Raw genomic sequence first — 24,211 nt, forward strand, 5'->3', positions numbered from 1 at the left:
TCACTTCCTCCTCTGAGTCCTGCAGGTCTAGGATTTGGGGAGAAATAAGACAAGAAAGGGTTAATGCATGTTTATGGTTTGAATTCAAAACTCTAAGGGCAGAATTAGAGTTAAAGTAGAAGATGACCCAAAATGTTCCTGAAAATACAGACTTGTCCTGGGGAGGATCGTGAGAACGTCGCTGTGTGAACCGAGAAAACAAAACAAACAAGCAAACTAACCAACACGTTCTGCAAGCTCGGGTGGTCACAGCTCGTTCTGTTCTGTGTTGGTGCTTTTGTTCTTTTAAGTAAAAAGAAAAGAAGAGTTGGGGCTCCCAGTAGTTTTCCTTAGTTTTAATTTGGTCTCTCAGGATAAATGTTGCGTCAGACCTAGACCTACATGTGAATGAAGAAAGACAAATCAAGGAATTTTTGTTTTTAAAAGGGAGCAAATGGTGCGTGTCTTGTGAGCACCGGGGACTGAATGTTTGAATTCGTTCATGCCCCGTAGTCTCCGTCCCTCGAGTTGACCTGTGCGCTACCCCAGATGTAGACCACGACATGCATGCAAATCAAGTCTAACGAGGAACCTTCCCATCACCACGGCTGTCTTTAAGAAATAAGACCAACTAAGCTAAATTTCCCAGCGTTTGCCCTTCATCACAGTCCACTTCTCTCCGTGAGAGTTTCAAGTGCCTTAAGTTTACACATCAAAAATCTGTTCAGAACAGTCCTATTATGACTTTATGTATTTTAAAACTTGATATAGACAGGATCAAAGTGTGCATTTTAATTTGCCTGTTATTAACCATGGTTTGTGAGACTTTCTCATGTTTACAGAAGATCACATCTTCGCAGCTGTATAATATTCTGTTTAACCTCAGCACATGCACTTGGGGTAACGTTCACATTTTATGTCTCTGTGTGTTTCCACGGTACACAAATGTGCAGGTTAAATATCTCAGAGGTTAATGAGACAGCGTTCGGTGGCCTGTGACGTGGCGGAAGCACGCAGCTAGAGTTGAAGGGGGACAGTTCCCCGCTCCCTCAGCTGCTTTGCTGAGACCCTCACTTAGGAAATGGGCATCATGACCCATGTTCTCGGAATTGTCACAAAGCGCCGGGAAGATGCTTGATGTCGCATGCCAACATCTAGAGACCAGGTCGCCGTGCGACCTTATCCTTAGAATTTAGTCTTCCAGGAGGTGGGAGGCTTGGTCTGTACGGTGGTGTGTTCGGGGGTTGTGGGCCCCGGGTGAGTTTTTAAAGGGGGGCTCTACCTTGAGGTGTCCATGTCCACAACCCCGGGCGCTCCTGGGAGAACACCTTTGCTTCACAAGCAACTTCTCTCGTTTTCCTTTCTGTCCTGTGGCTTCGCATTGGTCAGTGCGGCCCTGGGGTTCCTGCCTTTTCTGGTCCGACCCCCCGGGTGGCATTCAGGGTCATTTCCCACGGGGTGCGGTTGAGCAGACAGCACTGTGACGCTGAGGAGGCCGAGGGCCTCGGGGACAGGGGTTCACCAGGCAGGTGGGGATGGACGGCCGAGCGCTCCCCCAGCTGATGTCTTACATGTGCCCGCCGGTCGGGGCAAATCACAGAAACTTGCGAGTTCCCGCACCTGCCAGCATGGGGCCCGCTGCCCCCTCTGCGCTTCCCAGACCAGCCAGTCCCCCGTGAACAGAGGAAGTCCTCCTCGCCTCCAGGGGGTCCCGAGGGGCCTTCACCTTCTGGCTGCGGCACCGTCACTGCGGTGCTGGTGGGGAACCGGGCAGGGTCGGCCTCCAGTCAGGAGGCACCGGAGCAGCGTGTGCCTCCCGGGGTTTGTCAGACGTGTCGGCGGCGGGTGTGCAGGGCTGGCTCAGAGACGTCTCCTTGACTCCCTGCAGATGGCAGCTGAACGGGAGCGACCTGGACCCCAGCGCGGAGCCCCGGTACCGGCTGAGCCGGGGGAGCCTGGTGCTCCTGAGCCCCCGCCGGGAGCGGGACGCGGGCGCCTACCAGTGCTTCGCGACCAACGCGCTCGGGACCATCGTCAGCGGAGAAGCCCGGCTCCAGTTTGCCTGTAAGTTCTGTCCACACGGCGTCTGGAGTCCAGCCGCTCGCAGTGAGTGTGGGCGCTTTGGGTTTCAGAAGCAGCTCGTGATTTTACTGAGTCAGTGATTAGATTGAGGCAGCGTTTACGATGTCAGTGTGTCTGCGTGTGTGTGTGTCTCTGTGCACGTCAGAGCTCAGTGTCTGTGTGTCTGTGTCTGTGTGTATCTGTGTGTGTGTCTGTGTGTCTCTGTGTCTCTGTGTGTGTATCTCTGTGTGTGTGTGTCTGTGTGTCTGTGTATGTCTGTGTGTGTCCGTGTATGTCTGTGTGTGTATGTCTGTGTGTGTGCCTGCACATGTGTATGTCTCGTGTCGCTGTTGTGGAGGGTTTGCTCCAGGGCAGACAGCCCGGCCGAGCAGGGTGTCGAGCGGCAGCCCTGTGCTGGGCTCTGGCACGAGGACCAACCAGGACGTGACCCGGTCGTCAGCTGGGTCCTTGCTCTGCAGCGACGCTGCTGGAGGGTCGCAGGGGGCAGATCTGAAAATACTGAGGAGCAAAGACACTGAGAAAGAACGTGACGCTGTGACCTCTGCTCCCAGTGACCCCGTGCTCCCCACACCGAGGGGCCGGGTCAGCCAGACCTGGGCGACCACGTGGGGTGCAGCCCTGCCTCAGAGGGGCTCAGGACTGCAGTGCCGGGTCCGAGGTCGTCGCTGCGGGCAGGGGGCAGGGGCAGAGGGGAGGAAGTGGTGTCACTGGACAGGGCTCTCTGTCCCTCCGCCCACCGGCTGTGCTGCGCTCAGCGGTGCCTCCTCGAACCCGTTCACCACGAGACAGACCCTAAATGTCCGCGTGGAAACAGGAGTGGGTTCACCCCTATAACAGACCCCTTTGTGTTATTCCCTGGGCCAGTGGGCGCCCGGGTGCCGTCGTGTTTCATTTCGCAGTAGCTGTGCCTGTGATGTCACTGCTCACACCCCAGCCTCGGCCAGGGACGCGGGGCAGCGAGGCTCCTGCAGCTGTGCCGAGGACGTGCCCACCGGCCCTGGCGTACGGGTGTTTCTGCTGAAAGACACCTCACGGGATCCAAGCGCTGATTCGTTAACATGAAGGGCATGGTCAGGAGCCGCTGTCCATTCTGTAGTCTTTAGTGTAGGAGCCTGAAACACCATCAGGAAGAATATATGTACCCCCATGTTCAGAGCAGCACTATTTACAATAGCTAAGATCTGGAAACAGCCCAAGTGTCCATCAGTAGACGAATGGATAAAAAGCTGTGGTACATGTACACAATGGAGTCCTATGCAGCTGTAAGAAAGAAAGATCTCTTATCCTTTGAGACGACATGGAGGGACCTGGAAAGTATCATCCTAAGTGAGACAAGCCAAACAGAGAAAGACAAATACCACATGATCTCACTTGTTTGTGGACTATAATGAACAAAATAAGCTGACGGACAAACTAGATCCAGAGACATGGAAGTGGGGTGCAGACTGACCACCCTCAGAGGAGGGGCAGGAGGAGGGAAGAGGTGAACCGCAGAACGTGCACATCAGCGCGACCCATGGACACAGACAGCAGTGCTGGGGGAGGGGCAGGAGGAGGAGGGTGTCCATGGGGGGGAAGAAACACCTGCAGCAAAAATAAATTAATTAATTAAAGGATAGAGACCAAACATAAGAATAAATAAACCACATTCATGTGCTAAAAAAAAAAAAAGAGAGACGAAAGAAACGGACTGTGTTGCCTGCAAAGGTCCCTTTTCCTCCACCCACAGAGAGGTCACACCCTCCCTTTCCTCAGAACCCAGTAGCCTGCCCCTGGTCCACGTTTCCATCACCACCCTCAGCTGCAGTCGGAACACATCAGATGGAAACTTCCAGATGGTTCGCTGTTCTGTGGCGCGTGGTGACCTCTCGTGTGTCTCTCTCGGTCCCACCGGGACCTGACTCCTCGGTTCATCACATTCTCGCTGAACACCTGCCGGGCAGTCCCTTGTGCCGTGTGGGCTACCCGCCCGACCTCTGGGCTGGGCGGGCATCACGGTGCTGTGTCCCCCCGGATTTCACTGTGATGGCCCCAAACTCAGCAGCCGCGCAGCCGGAATCGGATGTGCCCGGAAGGGAGCCGGAACGCGCCCCTCTGAGCGGAGGTGAGTGCGTGTGTGCAGGAGGTGGTGTGTAAGTGTCCAGCGCGGACTGTGCCCAGCTCCACGGGGGTCTCGGACACGGTCCCTGGGGGCGGGGCATGGCCGTCATCTGTAAACGCACATTGGGAGTCCAGCCGGTGTTGCTCAGGGTGAGCGTCGACCCTGCACCAAGAGGTCGTGGGTTCGATTCCCAGTCAGGACACAGGCCCAGGTTGGGGCTGATCCCCAGTGGGGGGCGTGCAGGAGGCGGCCCGTCGATGTTCTCTCTCGTCGATGTTTCCATCTCCCTCTCCCTTCCTCTCTCTCTGAGATCAGCAAAGGAACAAACATTTGAAAGTGCACTAGGAGGTGAGAGAGGCAGCCTGAGGAGTGAGCAGGTGCCGGGGCGGGAAGGCGCGGCCCAGAGCCGAGCCGATACCCGCACAGGAGCACGGCCAGGATGGACCGGCGCACACTCCGTCACCATGGGCAGGGGCCGACGTGGGCCGCTCGTCTCTGGACACGTGACCTCGATGAGGCTCGAAGCTGCCTCCCCCTGGTGGGCTGGAAACCATTCCGCTGACAACAGAAACCTACCTCTGCGCCAGGGCACCGGTGCCGTGTCCGAATTAAAAAACAACACGTTTTAGTCGGACCCAATACTTTTCAACCTAGTCACATAGGAAGGTTGCGCTTTTTAAAACTAAGATTGTATGGAAGTCAACTTCTTGTAAATAAAAAATGTGTTATTGATGTTTTTAGAGAGAGAGGAAAAGAGAGAGAGAAACACCCATCAGCTGCCCCCTGCACGCCCCCCACTAGGGATCGAGCCCACACCCCGGGCACGTGTCCTGACCGGGAATCGAACCCAGACCTCTCAGTCCCTGGGCCGACGCTCAGGCCACTGAGCCACACCGGCCGAGCTAGAAGTAAACGTTTCTGTGACTTCTCAGTCTGTTTTATGCTTCTCCGTGTAAGTGGAATAGATTTGTGGTTCACCTTTGTAACCACAAAAATGGACTGTTTTGTAACGTCGCTGCAGATGTCTTAAGACAGTCATCCCATGACATTGTTATTTCAGGCTCTGCGTTTTGGGGGGATGGTTGGCTGAGCAGATCCCATTGGTGAGGATCCGAACCGGAGTCCCCTCTGGGTCCACCCCGTTCTCCAGGCTCTGCGGGGCTCCCTGTGGACGGGCAGCCAGGGAGGGGGAGTCCTGCCGGGCCGTCCCCTCCGAGAGGCACATGGACACAGTGTCCACCCCAGGGCACCCTTGCATGGACACCCGGGTGCGAGCTGGACCGAGGCCGACTGGACTGGGAGCCTCGTCCTTGCCCGTCTTTCATTGGCTGGTTTGCCTTCTCATCGCCGAGTTGTAAGAACGCACAGTGCGTCCTGTGTGCGCGGCCTGTGTCAGGAACTGCGAGTGTCCCCTACTTCCTGTGCGTCCCACGAGGTCTCGATGCCGCCCGTCACGTCTTCTGTGGTGGATGGACTGCAGGGGGCACCTCACCCCGGGACGCCCCAGTGGGCCTGGCTCCAAGGTGCTGTGTCCCGGACCAAGGTTCCGGTCCTGGCTGTGACCCGCCCTGCCCCGGCAGCTTTATTCAGTGTGGGCACCGCAGTCCTGTCCTGCCGTCCCTGGCGAGTCCGCGTGTGCAGGTGGAGCTGGACAGAACAAGGCTGGTTTTCCTGTCCGGGCAACTTGGAGATTTGGAGACAGCTGACAGATTGGGACCCCTTGTCACTTGTCACCTTCTGCGTTGAGACTGGTCCAGTGTTGGAGTGAGGTGGCCTTTGGAGTCTCTCGCCTGTCCCGTCCCCGGGATGCTCCTCGAACAGCAGAACGTGGGCCTGGAGGCCCTGTGAGACGTCACTCATTGTGCAGACTGACCCGTGACCCTGCCTGTGGGGGGCTCGGCCTGGGTGCGGACGCTGAGCACTGGGAGGGGCCCTGCCGGTGACAGCCCCGGGGGTGCCCCAGGGGTGCCCCAGGCCGTCTGCAAACCCGTTTCTGTGTTGAGACGGCGGTTCCCGGAGACCCCGAGACCATTCAGTGGGCATCTCTGAGGCTGTGCCTTCCTCTCGCCCCGTTGGTGGGAGCTGACGGGGGGTCATCAGTTAGCTCGTCGGCCCCGGGTGCAGGCTCCTTGGGTGCTGGCGTCGGGATGTCGCCTGGCGCCGGCCTGGGCCCATCGCTGGCCGTGGCGTTAGCCTCGCTGCGTCGGCTCCTGGTGGCGCTGACACTGGTGTGAGTCCTGAGCCTCCGGAAATAGTTGTGGTCTCCTGCCGAGCGCACGTTTCAGCTCTTTACTGAGAAGAGTTCAGGTCTTTGCCCTTACGCCTGGACTGGGTGTCAGCTCCCTTCCGTCTCGCTCTGTGCTCGGTCCCGGGGAACCGCGAGACCCCAGGACTGGCTCGCGACAGCGGTGACGTTCGCCTGGGCTCCTGTGCGGGGCCCTGTGCGCAGAGCAGGTTGTGCGTCTCGTCGGGACGCGAGGAGAGCGCTTGGGAAGCTGAGCGGGACCCTTTCAAGTCGAGTGCAGTTACGTGAAAGTAAGTCCCAGGAACCTGCCTCATCGGAGTCCAGTGTCCAGAGACGCAGAAACGCCGGAGGCGGCCGGCGGCCCTACCCGGGGGCCCTCTGGGCGGCTCTCGTCCGCACCTGCCCCTCCTCTGCCCCCGCCTGCCCTCCTGGGAGTAGAGGGATGCTCCTCAGGGGACCCGTCGGCCTCCCCGAACCTCCAGAAGGTTCTTGCGTCGAGTCACCTGCCTGCTGTCTGTGCGGCTCCCTCTCTGGTTCCTGGGGGCTCGTGTCTTCTCCGCGGCTCCGTGGGGAGGAGGCGTGTCCCCTCCGAAGACGTCTACCCGGCGGGCTGTCTGTCTGCAGCGGAACCGTGCGGCTTGTCGGCAAGAGAAGGTCTCTCCTGGGGCGTGGGCAGTGCTGGGCGATGTCCAAGGATACAACCGGAGGCCTGGGCACAGCCGAGACTGAACTCAGCCCCGGGCTTCCGGGAGACGGCTCTGTGGGCTCTGTGCGTGGACTTGCACGGGGACCTGGCGTGCTCCGGGGCCGCCGTCTGCTCTGCGCAGCTTGTTGACGAGACTCAGTCCTCATCACGGTGCACCTGTTCGACCAGGCGCGGTTTAAGGCCCGTGCTGCTTCTCTTGCAAATGTTGGAAACTGTCTTTAAAATCATACCTGAGATCCTGTAATTTCAGAGTAATGACACCTTTCGGAGGATTATCTCTCCCTCTCGTTGCCGCCTCCTTGTTTCTGTTCAATTTGCACTTATGTTCTTAAAAGTAAAAATAGCTCGTAGGAACGCGTATTTCGCTGTGTGTCTTTTCATAATTCTGCGTTTGATCAGATGTCTCCTGTTTGTGAGGTTTAGAAAGATTTGATTTGCAAGGTACCTGCTGACTTCGCCGGTTTTGTTTTTCTTTTTGCGAATCGTGTGCCTAATCCTGCGATAAGCAAAGAATATTCTCCACGGGGGTAGAGTGCATCTTTTTAAAAAATTCAGTTTGGTATAAATTACACCTCCGGACTTTAATTTCAGAATCTCCAAGGATGGTGTTTTGTGAAATAGAACGTGTCATCAGCTAAGCTATTAGATTTGGTAGAGTCACTGATGGTACTTTCCTGCGGGGATCGCGTGCGTGTCCTCGTCGGTACCTGTCAGTGCTCACTCCCCAGATCTGCTTTCTGCCCGGCAACCCGAGGTCGACACGTGCGTCATTTCCTTCGCGTATCTTTGCTGTTCCTAGTATCTCGATTGTGATTCCTTGATCATCAAGTTCAAAAGTTCTAGAGTGACCCCCTTTGCAAATTATTAAGTTGGTTTTTGTCGCATATGTTGAACATGTTTCCTAGAAATTTGCAGTTAGCTCCAGGGCGTCCACGAAACCACAACTTGTCATGAAAAGTCCCTCTCAGCCCGCGACCTTCAGACGACTTTTCCTGCAGGAAAACTGAGCCGGGCCTCAGGCTCCCCTGAGAACAGGTGTGGATGGTAAGACAGTTCCCACGTTCTCGGGTCCTGCCCCCAAGGTCAGTGTCCCTGTCGGTATGCACAGCGGGGCCCCCGTTGTATGTCTCTGTCTCTCAACTGTCAACGGGCTTGTTGCTCGTCTTGTCCTCACGCTTCTCCCGACACCAGGTTCTGGTGGTGTCGGCGATGGAATCCCTTTGTCTGACCACGTCCTGACTTCCGCTCAGGAATCCAGTGCCAGGGACACTGACAGACACACACACTTGCCGGGACCTCATCTCCCTCCGTCCACACTGCCCAGCTCCCCCCTCCCTCTGTCCACACTGCCCCCTCCTCCCTCCGTCCACACTGCTCCCCTTTCCCTCCGTCCACATGCCCGGCTCCCCCCCCCTCCGTCCACACTGCCCGGCTCCCTCCGTCCACACTGCCCCCTCCTCCCTCCGTCCACATGCCCGGCTCCCCCTCACCTGTTCTCCCTCTTTCTGTGTCTGCTCAGCCCCTGGCTCTGCCCTGCGTCAGCACCGAGTGATCGAGACTCAGGTCTCAGGCTGCAGCCCCAGAGGAGATGCTCACCTTCTGTCCCCAAAGCGTGGGGCATTTCTGTAGTCACAGCTGGATTGGGGTTCAGAGGAGCCCTCAGGGGGCGGTGTCTCTGATCCCCGCTTCCCTCTCCGTCTGGAGCCCGACTCCTGCCCGTCCTGGCCGACTGACAGGCGGTGGGATCGGCCAGCGGGTGCGGCTCCCGGCCCTGTGCCGTGTGGATCAACCCAGGAGGCTGGCGGGCGGGTCGGAGAGCTACTCAGACAACAGCATCACCTCATTAGGGGCCAGAGAAGCTGTGGGCAGAGACGCGGCCCTCGGCTGACCGGGACAAAGCGGCATGAGACGTGTGCTCTGGGTGTCCTCCACGGACTGCCGGGAAATGGCCAGACAGGGGTCCCCCGGAGGTGTTTCCAGTATTGTCCTGTCCCTGCGGAGAGGTGCGCCTGCAGGACGTGTGGGCTCCTTTGCCGTCTCGTGTAGGACAACTGAACCCAAGTTGTTCCTCACAGTGGCCTGGAGAAGGGCCTTGGCTTCCTAATGACAAAGCACCGGAGTCCATGTCAAGCGCCTCTGTCCCCTGCCCGCTGCCCGTGCCCCCCAGAGCCGGCTCTCGCCCCCACATGTCCTCACAGCCGGGATCCGCGTCTGCCCGTGTCGAGGTGCCTGTCATCACCAGTGTCCATGGGCGTGAAGCTCTGTGCACACTCACGAGGGCCCCACACAGGCCTGCTCGCCAGGTGCAGACAGTGAGGAGACCCAGCCCCTCCTGGCACGGCCTTTGTGGCGGTTCCTCGAACCGTGACGACTGTGCTCGGGGAAGACGCGCAGGCCTGCGCGGGGGGCTTTCCTACGTCACACACAAAGTAGTTGGCACCACCTGTGACTAACAGTAACCAAAGTAACCGAGATAAATGGACACATGATGACTCGATGCTGCTCAAGCCCCGGGTCACGCTGTCCATTTAGAGGGTAGACGTTCGAGTCAGCAGCAGCCACAGAGACACAGTGACCTCAGCCAGGCCGGCATCAAGTCAACAGGGACAGGGCTGATTCTGTTCAACAAAGGAATCACATAAAGTAAAAGAAAACCCAGGAGGAAGAGGAGGGAAAATACCAGGGAAGCAAAATCATGTTGGACCAAGAGTTCATGGCCACAGACTGGGTACCTCATCACAACAGAGATTCGCCTCCTGCAGTTCTGGAGGCTGGAAGTTGGGATCGGAGCCGGTGGGGCCGGGTGAAGGGCCTCATCTGGGCTCATACCCTCAGTGGTGGAAGGGACGGGATCAGTCGGTGTAAACATCATCCCTGCAGGCTACACAAGAAAAATCCTACGATCGTGTCAGTGCACAGAAAGAACAGCAACACCTGTACATAGAATCCCTCATCCAGTTAGGAACCCAAGGTCTTTACCTCCACTCGGTGACCACATCTCAACCACGCTAACGTCATATTTCTTGGTGAGAGACTGAACGGTTTTCCCATAAGACCAGAAATAAAGCAGGGAGGTGTATTCTCACTTCTGTTATTGAACACAGTGCTGGAAACTGTTGCCATTGCAATAAGACAAGGAAAAGAAATAAAAGGCATTTATATTGGGAAACAAGAAAGAAAACTATATTTGCAGTTGATACATCTAAAATCCCACGAAGCTATAAAAATCTCCTAGAACCGAGTGAGTTCAGCAAAGTCAAAGCACACAAGTTTAGCACACGAACACAATCACCCTTATGTGTTTTTGTGGGTTTGTTGTTGTTAATCCTCACCTGAGGATATTTCTTCTACTGTTTTGTTTTGTTTTGTTTTGTTTTGTTTTGTTTTGTTTTGTTTTGTTTTGTTTTGTTTTAAGAGGGACCATCACATCCACACCGAAGTTGAGGCTTCTCATTCCCGTCAGCCTTCGGAGACTGGGCCTCAGTGCCTCGGTCAGGACGGCTCTGCTCTGAACGAAACCCATCGCTTCCATACCTCTTTCCCTCATTCTGAGCCCAGGAAGGCACATTCCGAGCCAGGCCGGGACCGAACCTGCAACCCAGGTGCGGCCTTGGCCCAGAATCAGTGCTGCCACCTGTGTGTGCAGGTCGATAGCCTTCGTGCCACACTGGCCACGGCCATGTTCTTACGTGATCACAGATGGACAGCTCAAAACCAGAATGGCAAATGTAATAACAATTACAGTCGCTCCGAAGAAAATGAGATAGGTTTATGCAGGTTTTACAAAGTACATACATTATATTTATGCTGAAAATTGTATAATGCTAATTAAAGCATCTAAATAAGTGGGGGGGGGGGCTTTGTGTTCATAAATTGCAAGACTCAGGATATTAGACACGTCAGTTCTTCCCAAATGGACGTGTCGTTTTAATGCAGTTCCTAACAAATCCCAGCAAGGTCTATTGGATTGTTTCTCTGAGTGTGTGTGTGTGTGTGTGTGTGTGTGGTTTCAGGTCACGTTCGGCATAGGGAATACAGTTAGTAGCATTGTAATAACTCTGTACAGAGTCAGATGCGAAGCTCATCATGGTGATGGCTTTGTACGGTGTATAAACGCTGAAAACATTACGCCGTTCGCCTGAAACTCACATTATAATGAGTTTCATAGTATGTCAGCTATGCTTCTAACACAAGTAAAATGGATCATAAATGTACGAGCACAGACACAGGGACAGAGCCCCAGACCTGGGGCAGGTGGGGGGCGGGGAAGCAGAACGAGCGATGACAGTGAGGCCCTGGCCCTGGGAGAACATTGGGGTGCGCAAGGGCTACATGAGAAAACGGGGTGAGCTCCACGAAGGAAACGCTGCTCACAGACCCTGATACAGGTGCAGGGGCGGGTGGGGGGCCCCGCGGAGTCTAGTTGGTGTGGACGGTGAGGAGCGGACATTGGCCACGTCGGGAGAGGGTTCGGTGACGTAAGCGCGGTGGACTGCGGGCTGGGAGACAGGCGCGCGGACCTGGGCTCTGCAGCTGGGAGAACGCAGACCTGCGCAGAGAGCCGTGTCCCGTCGGGCTGCGCAGCCTGGGGCGTGGAAACACCAGCCTGGTCTCGCCCTCGGCTACTGGGGTTGGGGTCACACCACTGGGGGGGTGGCTCTGTGGTGTGCACGGTGGTAACTGCGGCCCCTTTGTGGTCAGCGTTGCTGCTCCTTACCTTTGGGGACCACGGATCTCGCTGGGCCCAAATCGTGGCTTTTCCAGAAGGTCTGGAAATGGGACCCCGCAGCCTGTCGGCTCCTACACCAGGCTTGTCCGCAGGCCGTAGGGTCTCAGGGACTCGTCCCCTTTGCAGAAGGGGGGCAGCCTCGGGGAATGTGGGGACGACTGGGTGTGGCCGTGTTCCCATGAAACTTGATTTGTGGGCACTGGACATTCCTCTTCACGTAATTTCCACGTGTCCTGAGAACAGTCTTCTTCTCTGATTATTTTCAACTACGTGTAAAAACTGTTCTCAGCTCCCAGGCTGAACAAAGACCGATGGGAGGATTTGGCCGCCAGGCTGACAGTTTGCCAGCAGCCCGGGCACGGGGGCGACCTGGGCACGGGGCTCCTGCATCCGATGGCTCTGGGTTCTCGGAGCCTCTGATTAGAAACCGAGAAGGTGCATGTTCCTCAGGGAGCCTGCTGTGTGTCCGGACCTCACGCAACCACCAGCTGCTCTCAGAACCACGTTTATGATGGATTCGGTGAGGGTGACCATCTGTCCCAGAGTGTCCGGGACACGTTTGCTTACACCTGTGTCCCTGCTAGTTAAATGTGTCAACCCGGAGGAAGGTCGTCAGCCTGCAGAGAAGGTGCCCTGTGCGCACCTGGGACAGGCCCCCGCCCGGCAGGTGGGGAGGGGCGCCGTCCGCTGAGGGGAACCAGTGGGAACCCCTTTTGGATCTTGGTATCAGGCACGGTCGTGTTTCACCTGCAGAATCAAGATCACAACAAACAAACAGCTTCCCGGACGTGGAGAAGTATTCACCCAGCCCAAACGCCCGTTTTCTTGAAAACTGTTAGAAAAGCAGAATGGAATTTGTGAGCTGACTGTAAGGAAGCTTTCTAGCAGTTCCTCCCTTTCTTGTAGTTTCTTAATCCCCACTTTGATGTTCTTAATTGCTTAGATGCTTCTCGTGCGTTTGTCGTCATTTATTATCTATCCTTCGAGCCGTGCAAACTGTTTTCTGAAGCCAGTCACGGCGTCGACGGTTCAGTGTAGTCTTGTTCCATCTGACGTCTGTTGTGAATGCTGAACGCAGACGAGCCCTCGTGTCTGAGGACGTGTCCGGAGGGTCAGGGAACATTCTTCTTCGGCTGAATGATTGCAAGAGGGTAGAAGGGATGGTCCGCCCCCCCCCCCCACTGCAGGTATTGTTCGCACCTGTGCGGTGGGTTTTGGTGGGGGTGCTCCTGGGGGGGGGTCAGTGACGTCGTCCTCATTGTTTCCCATTTCACTGGTGAGAACGCTGAGTCCGGTGAGCGGTGAGCGCAGGCGACTCCTGAGCCCAGAGCCCAGGTGACGCGTGAGGTCAGGGCCACCCCCGCGCGGGTCTGTGCTCTAGCGGGAAGTTATGTTCTGAAAACTGTTGCCCATGTGGAGGACATGAAGGCGAGCAATCAAAACCCATTCTAATTGTTTTCTCTTTTACTCCACGTGGTGACTTCACGTACTTTTCCCGCAAAGTCCGTCGTATCATCTTGTGTATCACAGGTTGCTAGGCAACACCAGGTTTTCCTAATGAAATAAAAGAAACCGTTAACCACTGCACTGTTCGTCTTAGCTTAGAACATTATTAAACATGCCATTTCACTATTAAAGCAAACACTAAGACAATGGTAAGTTGAACCCTACCTTTACCAGAGGGTTGCAAACCTGTGGAAGAAATGTCACGAGCTCCGCGTGCGCTGCTCTTCAGAACAATTTCCGTTGCGGTACGTGGATGTACATGGTCTGTGGAAGCAGCGTCATCGTCCTCCGAGTGGCCCCTTAGTCCTTTGCGGTGTCCCTGTCGGAGGGACGTTTCGGAGTCTCAGCCGGAGGCAGTGGGCCCACGTGTGTGCTCACGTGTAGGCTAAGTCGCTACGAGGGAGTCGGGAACGGTGGGCTTTCTGCTGAAAGCGAAGGTGCTGCAGCTACACTCCCTGCTGCCGGTCACTGGCTCGCTGGGGCGGAAATGCTCAGCAGCCGGCCACCCCCCACCCCCGTGACTCAGGCCCTCCCCAGCCCGACCCCCACTGGAGAAGGGGCGGCTTCCCTCCCGTCTCCTGCCCCCGCGTCCTTGGTGGGCACAGGTCCCCGCTGCTCGGAAAGGGACCCTCACGTTCATGCCTGTGCCCCTCGCTCCAAGCCCGTGAAGGCAGCAGGCGCCGAAGTGCCGCCGAGACCCCCGGGGAGCTGGTCCGGGCTCCGCAGCACCTTCCCGCCAGCGTCCACCACGGGGGCTCCTGGGCAGGGGGCGCGGCAGGTCCTGTGAGCCCAGTCATTAGCCGAATTGTCTTGCTCTGAGCTCTTTCAGCAGCTAGAACGTCATTATAAAGGATCGATGCACAGGGAAGGGGGGCCCCTCCCACCCCGTCCAGGTGTCCCAGCCGCTGTGTCTCCTGCAGGTGCGGGTCCTGCAGAGCCGGGGACCAGCCTGTCCCGCGTGACTGCTTCCCCTCGGGGGATGTCCTGTCAGAGCACATGCGGTGGCCCTTTTCCCTTTATTGACTTTAGAGACAGAGGAAGGGAGAGGGAGAGAGAGACACCGATGAGAGAGAACATCGACCGGTCGGGGATCGAGCCCACAGCCTGGGCCTGTGCCCTGACCGGGAATTGAACCCGTGACCTCTTGGTGCAGGGTCGACGCTCAGCCACTGAGCCGCCCCAGCCGGGCGGGAGCCAGGGCTCCAGGGGACCCACCGCCGTTATCATGACTCATGAAGCCCATGTAGGCGTTTTGCAGCCTGTTTCTTTTGTAAGTCGTGCTTCAGGAAGACCATGTGTGCACACGTGTGTGGGGATCGGTGGGAACTGATCACATCGCTTTTCCAAAGTCACGCAGCTCACGGGCCACCCGGACCGGGGCTTCTTCCTGTCCCTGAGCAGGCTTCCGAGGCTTCTCTGCTGTGGTCTGGTGACTGCGTCATCCGGAGCCTTCCTGACACGGCGTCAAACCAGCCTGGGCCTGAGCGTTCGTCCATGGCGAAGGGGGGCCAGCCCTTCCCCGCCAGCACCCCCCTGCGAGCCCACAGCTGCCGCCGCCCCAAAGCCTGAGCTTCCCGGCTGAGGTCGCTCACTTTTCAGAGGGCGAAGGGGGGGCTCCGCCCGGTTGGTTCTCTTGCTGTTAAGTGATCACAGGACGACCTGTGATTATAACACTTTACTATAAAAATAAAGACGTTCTTGCCCGGCCGGTGCGGCTCAGCGGCTGAGCGTCGACCCTGCACCAGGAGGTCACGGGTTCGATTCCCGGTCAGGCCCAGGCCCAGGCGCAGGCGGTGGGCGGATCCCCAGTGGGGGGCGTGCAGGAGGCGGCCAGTCCATGTTCCCTCTCATCGGTGTTTCTCTCTCCCTCTCCTTCCTCTTTCTCTAAAATCAATAAAGGAAAAAAAATTTTTTTGTAAGAGACGTACTTGAACATGCTCTTTAGAGAAACACGTCAGTCACGCGGCCGGGATTTTCAAACCCTGGCCTTGCCCGGCGACAGCGGTACAACTGCCCGGGTCCTGGGTTGGCGTCTGTGGTGACTGTTCCCGGGGAGAAGCGGCGACGCTCCTGGACGTGTGGAGGACGGCGGGCAGTGCCACAGGCTCTGGGTAAATGTCAGGATGGAAATGACGTCGGTCAACCCGACTTACGTTTGGGGAGGGGCAGAGGCTGTTGGAAGCTTCCTGCCTGCCAGGCGGCCTGGGCTCCGTGCAGGACCTCAGGATGCGCGGCCCGGGGTCACGGCTCCGCCCGCCACCCCCCACGAAGCCAGCGTCGCCCGGGGCGGGGCCTGGGGTCTCCCCGTGACGCTGCTCCCCGTGATGACATCCGCCACAGTGGTCTTTATTCTTCTCTCTGTTAGAAATGATGGCCGGTGTTCTTCTTAATTGAGCAAAGATGATTAAAGAGATTAGTCCTGTAAAAGACGACATGAATAATTCAGATTTAAACTCTGCTGCGGCGGTGTGATTCACCAAAGACTCAGAACCTCATCGAAACATAATTAATTTGATTCTCGGTCCCGTCCCTCTGCCGTGTCCTTCCTGTGGCGAGGTCAGGGAGAGACCACAGCCTCCACCTTCGTCTTGTTACATAAACGCAGGGATCCCTGTGACGTGCCCTCAGCGGCTGCCGGGCAGGCGTGGACTGGCCGCAGAGGGGAATCAGCGTGCAGTCGGACGGCGCGGAGGGAAACGGTGAGGCCGGTGGGCGCAGCTCGTCCGCAGGGCACGTGCCGGGCACGGAGCCGGGGCTCCTGGGTTTCCGTCTGGGACCCCGGAGACTTGTCCCGCTGCCGGGCGACGCTCACTCTTCCTGGGTCCAGGCAGAGGGGACTGGGGAGCGACAGGGGCGGAGGTTGTTTGTTTAACAGAAAACAGGGAACATTGGGCGGAAGGTACAGGAAACTGGTCGTGAGGTGCGCCAGGTGGTCGGACCGAGGGCCTCTCGTGAACAGGGCTCCCCACGGGGACCCTGGTGGTCCGGGGGCTGTGCCGAATGTCATCCTTCCTGCGCTGTGGGCCCGTGGTTTTCTGTCACAGCCGGGGCTCTGGGTGTGGGGGGCGGTGACGCCGTCCCGGTGCTCGGTTCACAGTGGCCTTCGGAGCCCAGGCCGGTCTCTGACCTGTACTGTGTGGACCGGCGGGCCCGCCCACGTGGTCTGTTCCCTGGTGCCACGCGCTGGGTGAGAGACGGCGCGTGGCGGACGGGGTGGCGAGAGCGGCGTGTTCATGCTGCCACAGCCTCCCTGTTCCCAGGCCGCGGCGAAGGCCAGGTCCCTCGGTGGGGTTGTTGCACCGTCACTGGTGTCTGGGCTTCTGTCTTACTCTGGGGTGTTGGCTGAGAGCTGTGGCCCCGGCCGTGGACCAAAGTGTCACAGGTTTGATTCTGGTCAAGGGCACGAATCTCGGTTGTGGTTCGTCCCGGCCCTGGTGGGGTCGTGCAGGAGGCAGCTAGTCGATGTGTCCCTCTCACATCGATGTTTCTCTCTCTCCCTCCCTCCTGCCCTGTCTGAAGATAAATAGAAAAATGTCCTCGGGTGAGGGTTTGAGAAAGAAGGGCCTGCACCTCTGGGTCCGTCACAGCAGCGGCCACCGTGTTCGAATGAGCACAGACGGGCCGAGAAGAAGCTCAGCCCACTCACCGTACCCTGTGGGTGCGGACCCGGCGTTCTGCGCGTGGGGTGCAGAGGCTGCTGCCCGGGCGTCCCAGTGGGCGTGTGTGTGATTGGCCGCGGCCTGGAGTCCTGCCCCGCGCAGCTCAGGAGGCAAAGCGCTGCCTGAAAGGGGCTGGTCCCAGGTGGACTCAGATTCCAGCCGTTGTGCTGGTGGGTCTGTGGGGCGGCCCGTTCCCCACGCAGCTGGAACGAGGCCCTGCTGGGACGGCGCCCCCTCTGCCCTGCGGAGGGGCCCCACGTTTCCGGTGGCGCTGCGGGTCTGGAAGGCTCCCCGTAAGAATCGGGACGGCGGATGCCGCTGAGCCCTCCCCTGAGGGATGCTCACCTCACAAACTGGTCGTCCAGCCCAAGAGACAAAGTGGGGGTGACTCTGCCCCTTGAGACGGGAGCATCACTGCGACATGGCCAGACCCTTGCCGGGCCCAAAGCCCACTGGGCACCTCCGTGTATGGACCGTCCTGGTCGTTCCTGGTCCCTCAGGCACAGTTGGACCCGTGTCATCCAGAACCATGGAGACGCCGTGGGCCGGCGCCGTCCCTCCGCGGCGCCCCGCCACCTGGCTCTGTGGGCGCCATGGGCTATCGGGCAGCAGTGGCTGGAGGTGGACCCTGCATGTGGACCAGCTGTCTCTCTGCCTGCAGCCCTGTGGTCATTGTCTGGGCCCCCAGGGGAGGCGGCCACTCCATGTGCCCACGCAGCTGCCCCAGCTGGGCCTCACGCCTCCCTGCCCCTCCCCCGGCCCACGAGGCTGCTGGTCCCATGTCACCCCCCCTGCAACATGGCATCGGCCCTGTTGGCTCCTCGGGGGCCCCCCTGTGCATGGCCACAGCCTGGTGAAGCCACCCCCAGATCACCGGTGGACCAAGAGCAGGGAAGGGTCAGGATGACCGGGCCACATGTGTCCCCTTCCCGAACGCAGCCCCTCTGTCACCTCACGGCCGCCCCCTCATCACCTCACGTCAGAGGTTCCCTGACACCCTTCCTCCCTGCCCCCCGTCCCCCAGCCCTGATCCGGGCCCTGCCTGGCCACAGGATAATGAAACAAATAATAAAATTAGTGGAACAGACTGTGGAGACGTTTGTGTTTAAAAAGTCAGGTTCCAGACACTCGGGGCGATGTTCTCCGGAGGAACGGGCCTGATCTGTGGCCTCATAGGTGCTCAGCCGGGTGCTGTTGACTGCAACACCCCGACAGCGGTCAAACCTCCTGATCTTTGTGCTCTGGGCTGGCAGAGTGCGTCACACCGGACCCTTCACACCGGTCGCGGGGCAGTGTCCTTCAGGACTTGAGGTGTCAGCCACGGCTGTTCGCTGGCGGGCACAGGGCTGGACTTCAGCCCCAGGGCCCGGGGCACACCTCCCCCCCAGGGCCCAGGGCCAGCACCTGCGGTCAGCAGAGGTCCGCAGGGTGAGAGCCCCCTGGGAAGCTACCCCAGTTGTTCTCACAACCAGCTTGCGTTTGTCCTGTGTCCGCCCCTTTGACCCTCTGCACCCGCACAGGTGCCCTGGTGGCTTTGCCATCTGTGGGCATTTTTGTGCCTTAAAAACTTAAACGGAGAAACCGTTCTCGGGGGCTCCTTGCTCACGCGGGCAGGCTGCCGGGATGTGGACCCGGGCGCCCTGGAGCCTGGGCGATGCCCTTCGAGTCCCACCCTGTTCTCGGCTCGTTCCGGGTCCCGGACGCGGTTTCTACGGAGAGCAGGTGCCCGGACCCGCTCGCTCGCTGAGCCAGGGAGGCAAGTGCGTACCCGGGGTTCCCATGGCAACAGGCAGGCTATCATAATATTTATATCCCCCGTTACCAGGCTCCGGTTGATGTTCAGGTCGGGTGTTAAAAACGACACGATAATGTGCGCTTTTTTTTCTTACATCGCTTTGGATGAGGCTGATTCTTTTCCTCGGTTAAGTGTTTCTAAAGACCTCATGGAAATGAGCGAGACGTCGTCACGACAGACGCAACTTTCCTGATCCCCGTAGCTGGTAAAGGACGCGCCTTCGCCCAGGTTTTCACGTCACCGCCCGCGGCGCGGGGGGTCGGACCCCGGGTTCAAGGTTGGGGACACGACCTCTCTTGAGACCCCACCTCACACTTAGGGGAGGGTTTTTCTTTGCTATTTGCTTTGCAAGCTTTGCGTGGGTCATGGGAGGGCTCTTCGGCCGGACAACCAAAGTGACCTCGGGGGTGACCTCGGGGGTGACCTCGGGTGCGGCCGCCCGCAGGTGGACACGAACTCCTGCGTGGTGTGGGTGGCAGCCACTCAGTGTGTCCCTTTCACGTCGATTCTCCCTCTCTCCCTCCCTCCCTCCTGTTCTATCTGAAGATAAATGCAAAAATGTCCTCAGGTGAGGGTAAAAAAAAATGTAGTTAAAGAAGATGTTGTCTGTGGGGGGGTCATCACCACGTTAAGTCATTTCAATCCTTTAAAAGAATCTCCATTTAACTGGAATTAGGGAGTATTTTTTCCCGACCATTCACGAGGAGGTGTTGCTGTCTCTCTTCTTTTGCTGAAAGTCTGCAGTAGGCAGTGATCCCGTAATCAAAGTAAAGCTAATTACCGGCTCTGGGAAGGAAGGTGCTCCTGACCCCTCCTGACCCCAGGCCACAGCGCCTCCTCTCAGCCGGGCTGCCCCTGGGGCGGGCACTGGAGGGTCTGTGAGGGCCCAGATCAGACGCTGTTCCCGGTGTTCGGAGAGTCACAGCTGAAGTCCAGCCCTGTGCCGGCCAGCGAACAGCCGTGGCTGACACCGCGAGTCCTGGAGGACACTGCCCGCGCCCGGTGCGAAGGGTCCGGTGTGACGCACTCTGCCAGCCCGGAGCACAGAGATCAGGAGGTTTAGCTGTCGGGGTGTTGCAGTCAACAGCATTCCTTAGCAACCGCTCTGCTAATTGCCCGGCAAAGCCCGTGAGATGCTGATGTTCCCGGGGAGAGAACACAGCCCGTCAAATGCAAGAGGCTAAATATAGACGCACAGAGTCTCTGCAGCCCGGGGAGCAGGGCACCGCGGGGCGCGGTGGGGGGAAGGAAGGGAGGGGAGCAGAGTCGCCCTGGCCTGGCAGCTGCACCCGCTGGCTCCTGCTGAGCCCCTCGGGTCCCCCTCAGCCTCTGGCAGGCTTCGCACTGCGGTGGGGTGGAGAGTCTGCACTGAGGCGTGTGCCCCGTGGTCGGAGGCCTTTGTGCCGAACCCCACCCCCAGGCCCGGCTGCAGACCATCGACTTGCATTTCTTTGCTGGAAACGCCACAGTGACATTTTCGGCTGTTAGAAGCTTTTAAAAAGATGTTTGAGGCCGTGATGAAGATGACCGCACGGAAGTGGCGTGAGCTCCCGCACGCAGAGTTCTGTCGTCTAGGAGACGTCTCTGTTTGCAGGTCGGGAGCAGCGGCGTGCGCGGCGGGCTCCACGCTGTCTGTGTGAGTGACCCGTAGGCCCTGGGGCACGGCCCCGACCGGCAGGTCCGAAACCCACTGTTCTGAGCCGACTTCTGACACACGCTGTCGCGCGGGTGACCGGGGCCGCCGTTTCCAAGGAAGCAGAGCGGTTCCTGGTGCCGCACGTCCGTTTGTTACGTGGTGTTGATGGCGAAGCCGGGCCCGACAGATGCAGAGACGAAGAATATACTCCTAATGTATAGAAAGGAAAACATTTGAGAAAGCAGACGTGGTCAGTCTGTCCGTGAGGTCAGCTTCAGTGTCACGAGCGGAACGTCGCTCGCGGTCCGAGGGCGAGGTGTCCGCGTGTCTTCTTTCCTCCAGGTGTGACAGGCCAGGGCCACGTGCGGACGCCACGCGCGGACGCAGCCTTAGCTCTCGTGGTCGATTCAAACGCCCCGCGTGTGCCGTCGTCTGAATCCACAGGGCGAGTTCTTCCTCCTGGTCGTCCCCTGGAGGTCACTTTACAACAGGTGTTTGTTCAGAAAGGAGTCGCCGTCAGGTTAGACTCTCGCTTTTGCTTCTGTGCGTGTTCCGGCTCGTGTCCTGCCTTCTGTCCCTTCTCCGAGGTTTTCCCCGCCGTGGCCCCACGCGACTCTCCCGAGACGTCCCGTTGTTGTTCTGTTTTCAACTGACGTGACGATTTCAGAAACAGGCTGAGGCAACCTGGGTGCACAGTCTACAGATTTTTTATTCTGTGTTTTCCGTCTTTTATGGGCTCTCGTTCCATCGATTCCATGCGGTTTCGGCGTCCGTTCCGGGACAGGGAGGGCGGATCTCTGTTACTGAGTGTTTCAGAAGCCGTTAATTGTATTTTCACATGAGCAGCAGCTCCCTTTCCTTCCGTTGAGGTTCTTCTCGTATGTCTCTGTTAACGTACTTTCAGCAAGAAATGGAAGCGGTGTGGGGACCCGTTGACACAGCCGGCGGCAGCCGCAGGGTCTCCGTGGGGGTCGGTGGCGGCGGGTGGCCCTTGTCCCCGGTGGACCCACCACGGTCTTGGGGGGTGAGAAGGGCCGTGTCTGGGGGACGCCTCCTTCTCGTAGGGTGGGATCCTCAAGACCCTAATGCACAGAGTTGGCGCAAATTGGGGGAAAAGACGGGACTCAAGTAACGTTTTATGGGAGGAAATCACGGTTATGTTTCAGACCTGTTGACACCAAAGCTGCGTAAGTCACCTGAGTCTTATAGGCAAGTGTGGGAGATGTTCCAGAAGCTTCTGCCTGTGTTGGGAACAGCCCGAGAAGTCGTGCCCATTCCCCCAAACCACAGTTCTCTCTCCTCGCAGCGGGGCGCGGATCAGTGAGGTCGTCAGCGGACTGAAATCTTAGCGCTGAGCTTGCGGGAGCCGAGCCCTTGCTGGGCCTCTGCCCCGTGACGTCTGGCGCGGCGGAGCTGAGGGTGGGGTCTTCCCCCCGCAGCCTGGCCCGTGTGGGCCCCGGGGTGCTCCTCAGCCCCGACGTGGCTCCTGTGCACAGGCTCACGGCCGTGCTCACTGGGCGCCCAACTCGCCGAGGCGGCCCCCGTGGTTCTGTCCCGGCTGAGATCTCGCCTGGGGCCCACCAGCCCCGAGCGGCCACGGCCAGCGTGGAGCGTCAGGACGTCTGCGGCATTCCACGTCGCGAGGAACTGCGTCTGTCCAGGCAGAGTGGAAATTTCCTGAGTTACGCTCTCAGCCACACACGCCTTCTCCTGCAGCCGCGTAGGTGGTTTGTGTCTCCTCCCGGGAGGTGTAAAATGGGTGTATTTTCCCACAAATGCACAGCACAGTTGCTTGGATACAGAACCTGACGGCATCACCCTGTTCACTGTGGAAGTCGCTTTCGTTAGTCAGACATTAGAGAAACGGTGGATTTTTTCCTTCCTTCCCCCATGGGCTTAGGTTTGTTCAGAACACGCCCAGTAGAATGTTCTCCGTGCTGCCATTCGAACCGGAGCCTGTGATGTTATTGGGGGAAATGAGATGTTTTAAAAAGAACCTCCGGTGATCAAAATCGTGGTTGCCTTGATGGCTTCATTAATCACCGGAAGAGCATTCTTTGGGCAATTATAAAACGGTGCGTGTTTTTTCAGACCTACCAGTGAAAAGGAGTACGTGGTGTAATTTACTGTTATCCTGCGAACCCCCGCCCCCCACGGGTGCCAGTCGGTCATCCCCAGACTCTCCGAGATGCAGGGCCGACGGGCCAGTACCAGGAGCGGAATGTTTCCAGCTCTGCGTTGATAAATAACAGCACTAATTACAGGTGGAATAAAACGTGTTCATGCTACTGATGATGACGTGTTTTAGCAGAGAAACGTACGAACAGCTGGCCGGCGTTATAAGGAGAAGCTACGTGTCTTCACGATCTGGTAAATCTGTGACAAACGTGGGGACCAGTTTGTCCACATTTGCTTGAAGATATTTCATTTCCTCCTGGGTCGTATTTCCTGGTTATTAAATTCTGATACACGCGTCGTCTGCCCCTGGGGCCGCCCTGCCGTTGCCGACAGAAACCCAGGGTTGGTGGGGATGCTCTTTTATTGTGTTGCTGGACGCCGGGAGCCTTAATGAAGAAATCGAAATCTTGCCTTTCCTTGTCAACACGAACGTTCTCCTGAGATCCCCGCGTCGGGGTTCGAGTCCTGCCCCTGGGAGAAGGGCGTGTCCCGGGTGAGCGTTTTCGTGTTGGTGTTGGTTCTGAAATTCCGTCTCGTTCTGTTTCCAACCAGATCTGGAAAACTTCAAAACCAAGACGAGGAGCACGGTGTCCGTGCGCGAAGGCCAGGGAGTCGTCCTGCTCTGCGGCCCCCCGCCCCACGCCGGAGGTAAGACGCGTTTTCGCTCCTGGTCTTGTTTGGAGACGTTTCTGGACAAGACCCACCGGCGTGTGCTGCCGCCGAGTCTGTGAAGGAGCCGAGCGCCTGCGGCCCGAGCTCAGGGCTGCCCACTGGGCAGGAGGGAGACTCCGTGAACAGTGGTCCGTCCAGAGACCTTGTGAGCATCGTGTGCTCATTCCTGCAGGAGGCCCGGAGGGGAGCAAGGTCAGATTCACCTCACGGCCCGAATGGTGCTGAACGAGCTTCACCCTCACCTGTTCCCTGTGGTGACTGAGCTTCAGACCATGACATACACTGCAGTCCTTCCCTGCGGTCTCTCTCCCACACACACAGACACACATACATGCGCACACGTGCACACACATGCATGCAAGCAGAAACACACCTACACATACACGTACAAACATGTACACACACATGAACACACAAACACATGTACACACAAACACAGAGACATACACACATGCATGCACACACATACAAGCACACAAATACACATACACACGAACTCATGAATGCACACACATGTGCACTCATACACATGCAAGCAACACATACATACATAAACACATGTGCACACATACACACATGTGCACACACATACACACATAGACACACATAAACACACATTACACACATGTACACACACACACATACACACACGTATCAACAGACCCCTGGGATCGTGGTTTCCGCAGCACGTGGACGTGGTGTGTGGACACTCACAGCATCTTCCTGGTGCTGAACTGCAGACTTTCTGGCATAAACTGAAATATCGCTAGAAATTCGGAAGCAGAACAACTGGCCCCCAGGTGAACGTGAACCTCGCGTGGGAAAAGGGCTGAGTGAGCTCGGCCCCGGGAGGCGCACCCGGCTCCGGGTCCTCCCAGCTCACCTTCCCTGGGTGCTTGCGGGACGGGGTGTGTTGTGCGCAC

General features: G+C 57.9%; 1 protein-coding gene across 1 annotated transcript in view; it reads left to right on the forward strand.

Annotated features, from left to right (window-relative positions):
- LOC118632989 (contactin-3-like) overlaps nucleotides 1-24,211 on the forward strand; it is a 108,109-nt gene that overhangs the window by 16,664 nt on the left and 67,234 nt on the right. The window contains exons 3-4 of the mRNA XM_036266330.1: nucleotides 1,868-2,043; nucleotides 23,169-23,264. Coding sequence (XP_036122223.1) covers nucleotides 1,868-2,043; nucleotides 23,169-23,264 — 272 coding nt within the window. The remainder of the gene's footprint in view (nucleotides 1-1,867; nucleotides 2,044-23,168; nucleotides 23,265-24,211) is intronic.

Source organism: Molossus molossus, unplaced genomic scaffold, assembly GCF_014108415.1.
Source record: "Molossus molossus isolate mMolMol1 unplaced genomic scaffold, mMolMol1.p scaffold_m16_p_18, whole genome shotgun sequence".
Lineage (NCBI taxonomy): Eukaryota > Metazoa > Chordata > Mammalia > Chiroptera > Molossidae > Molossus > Molossus molossus.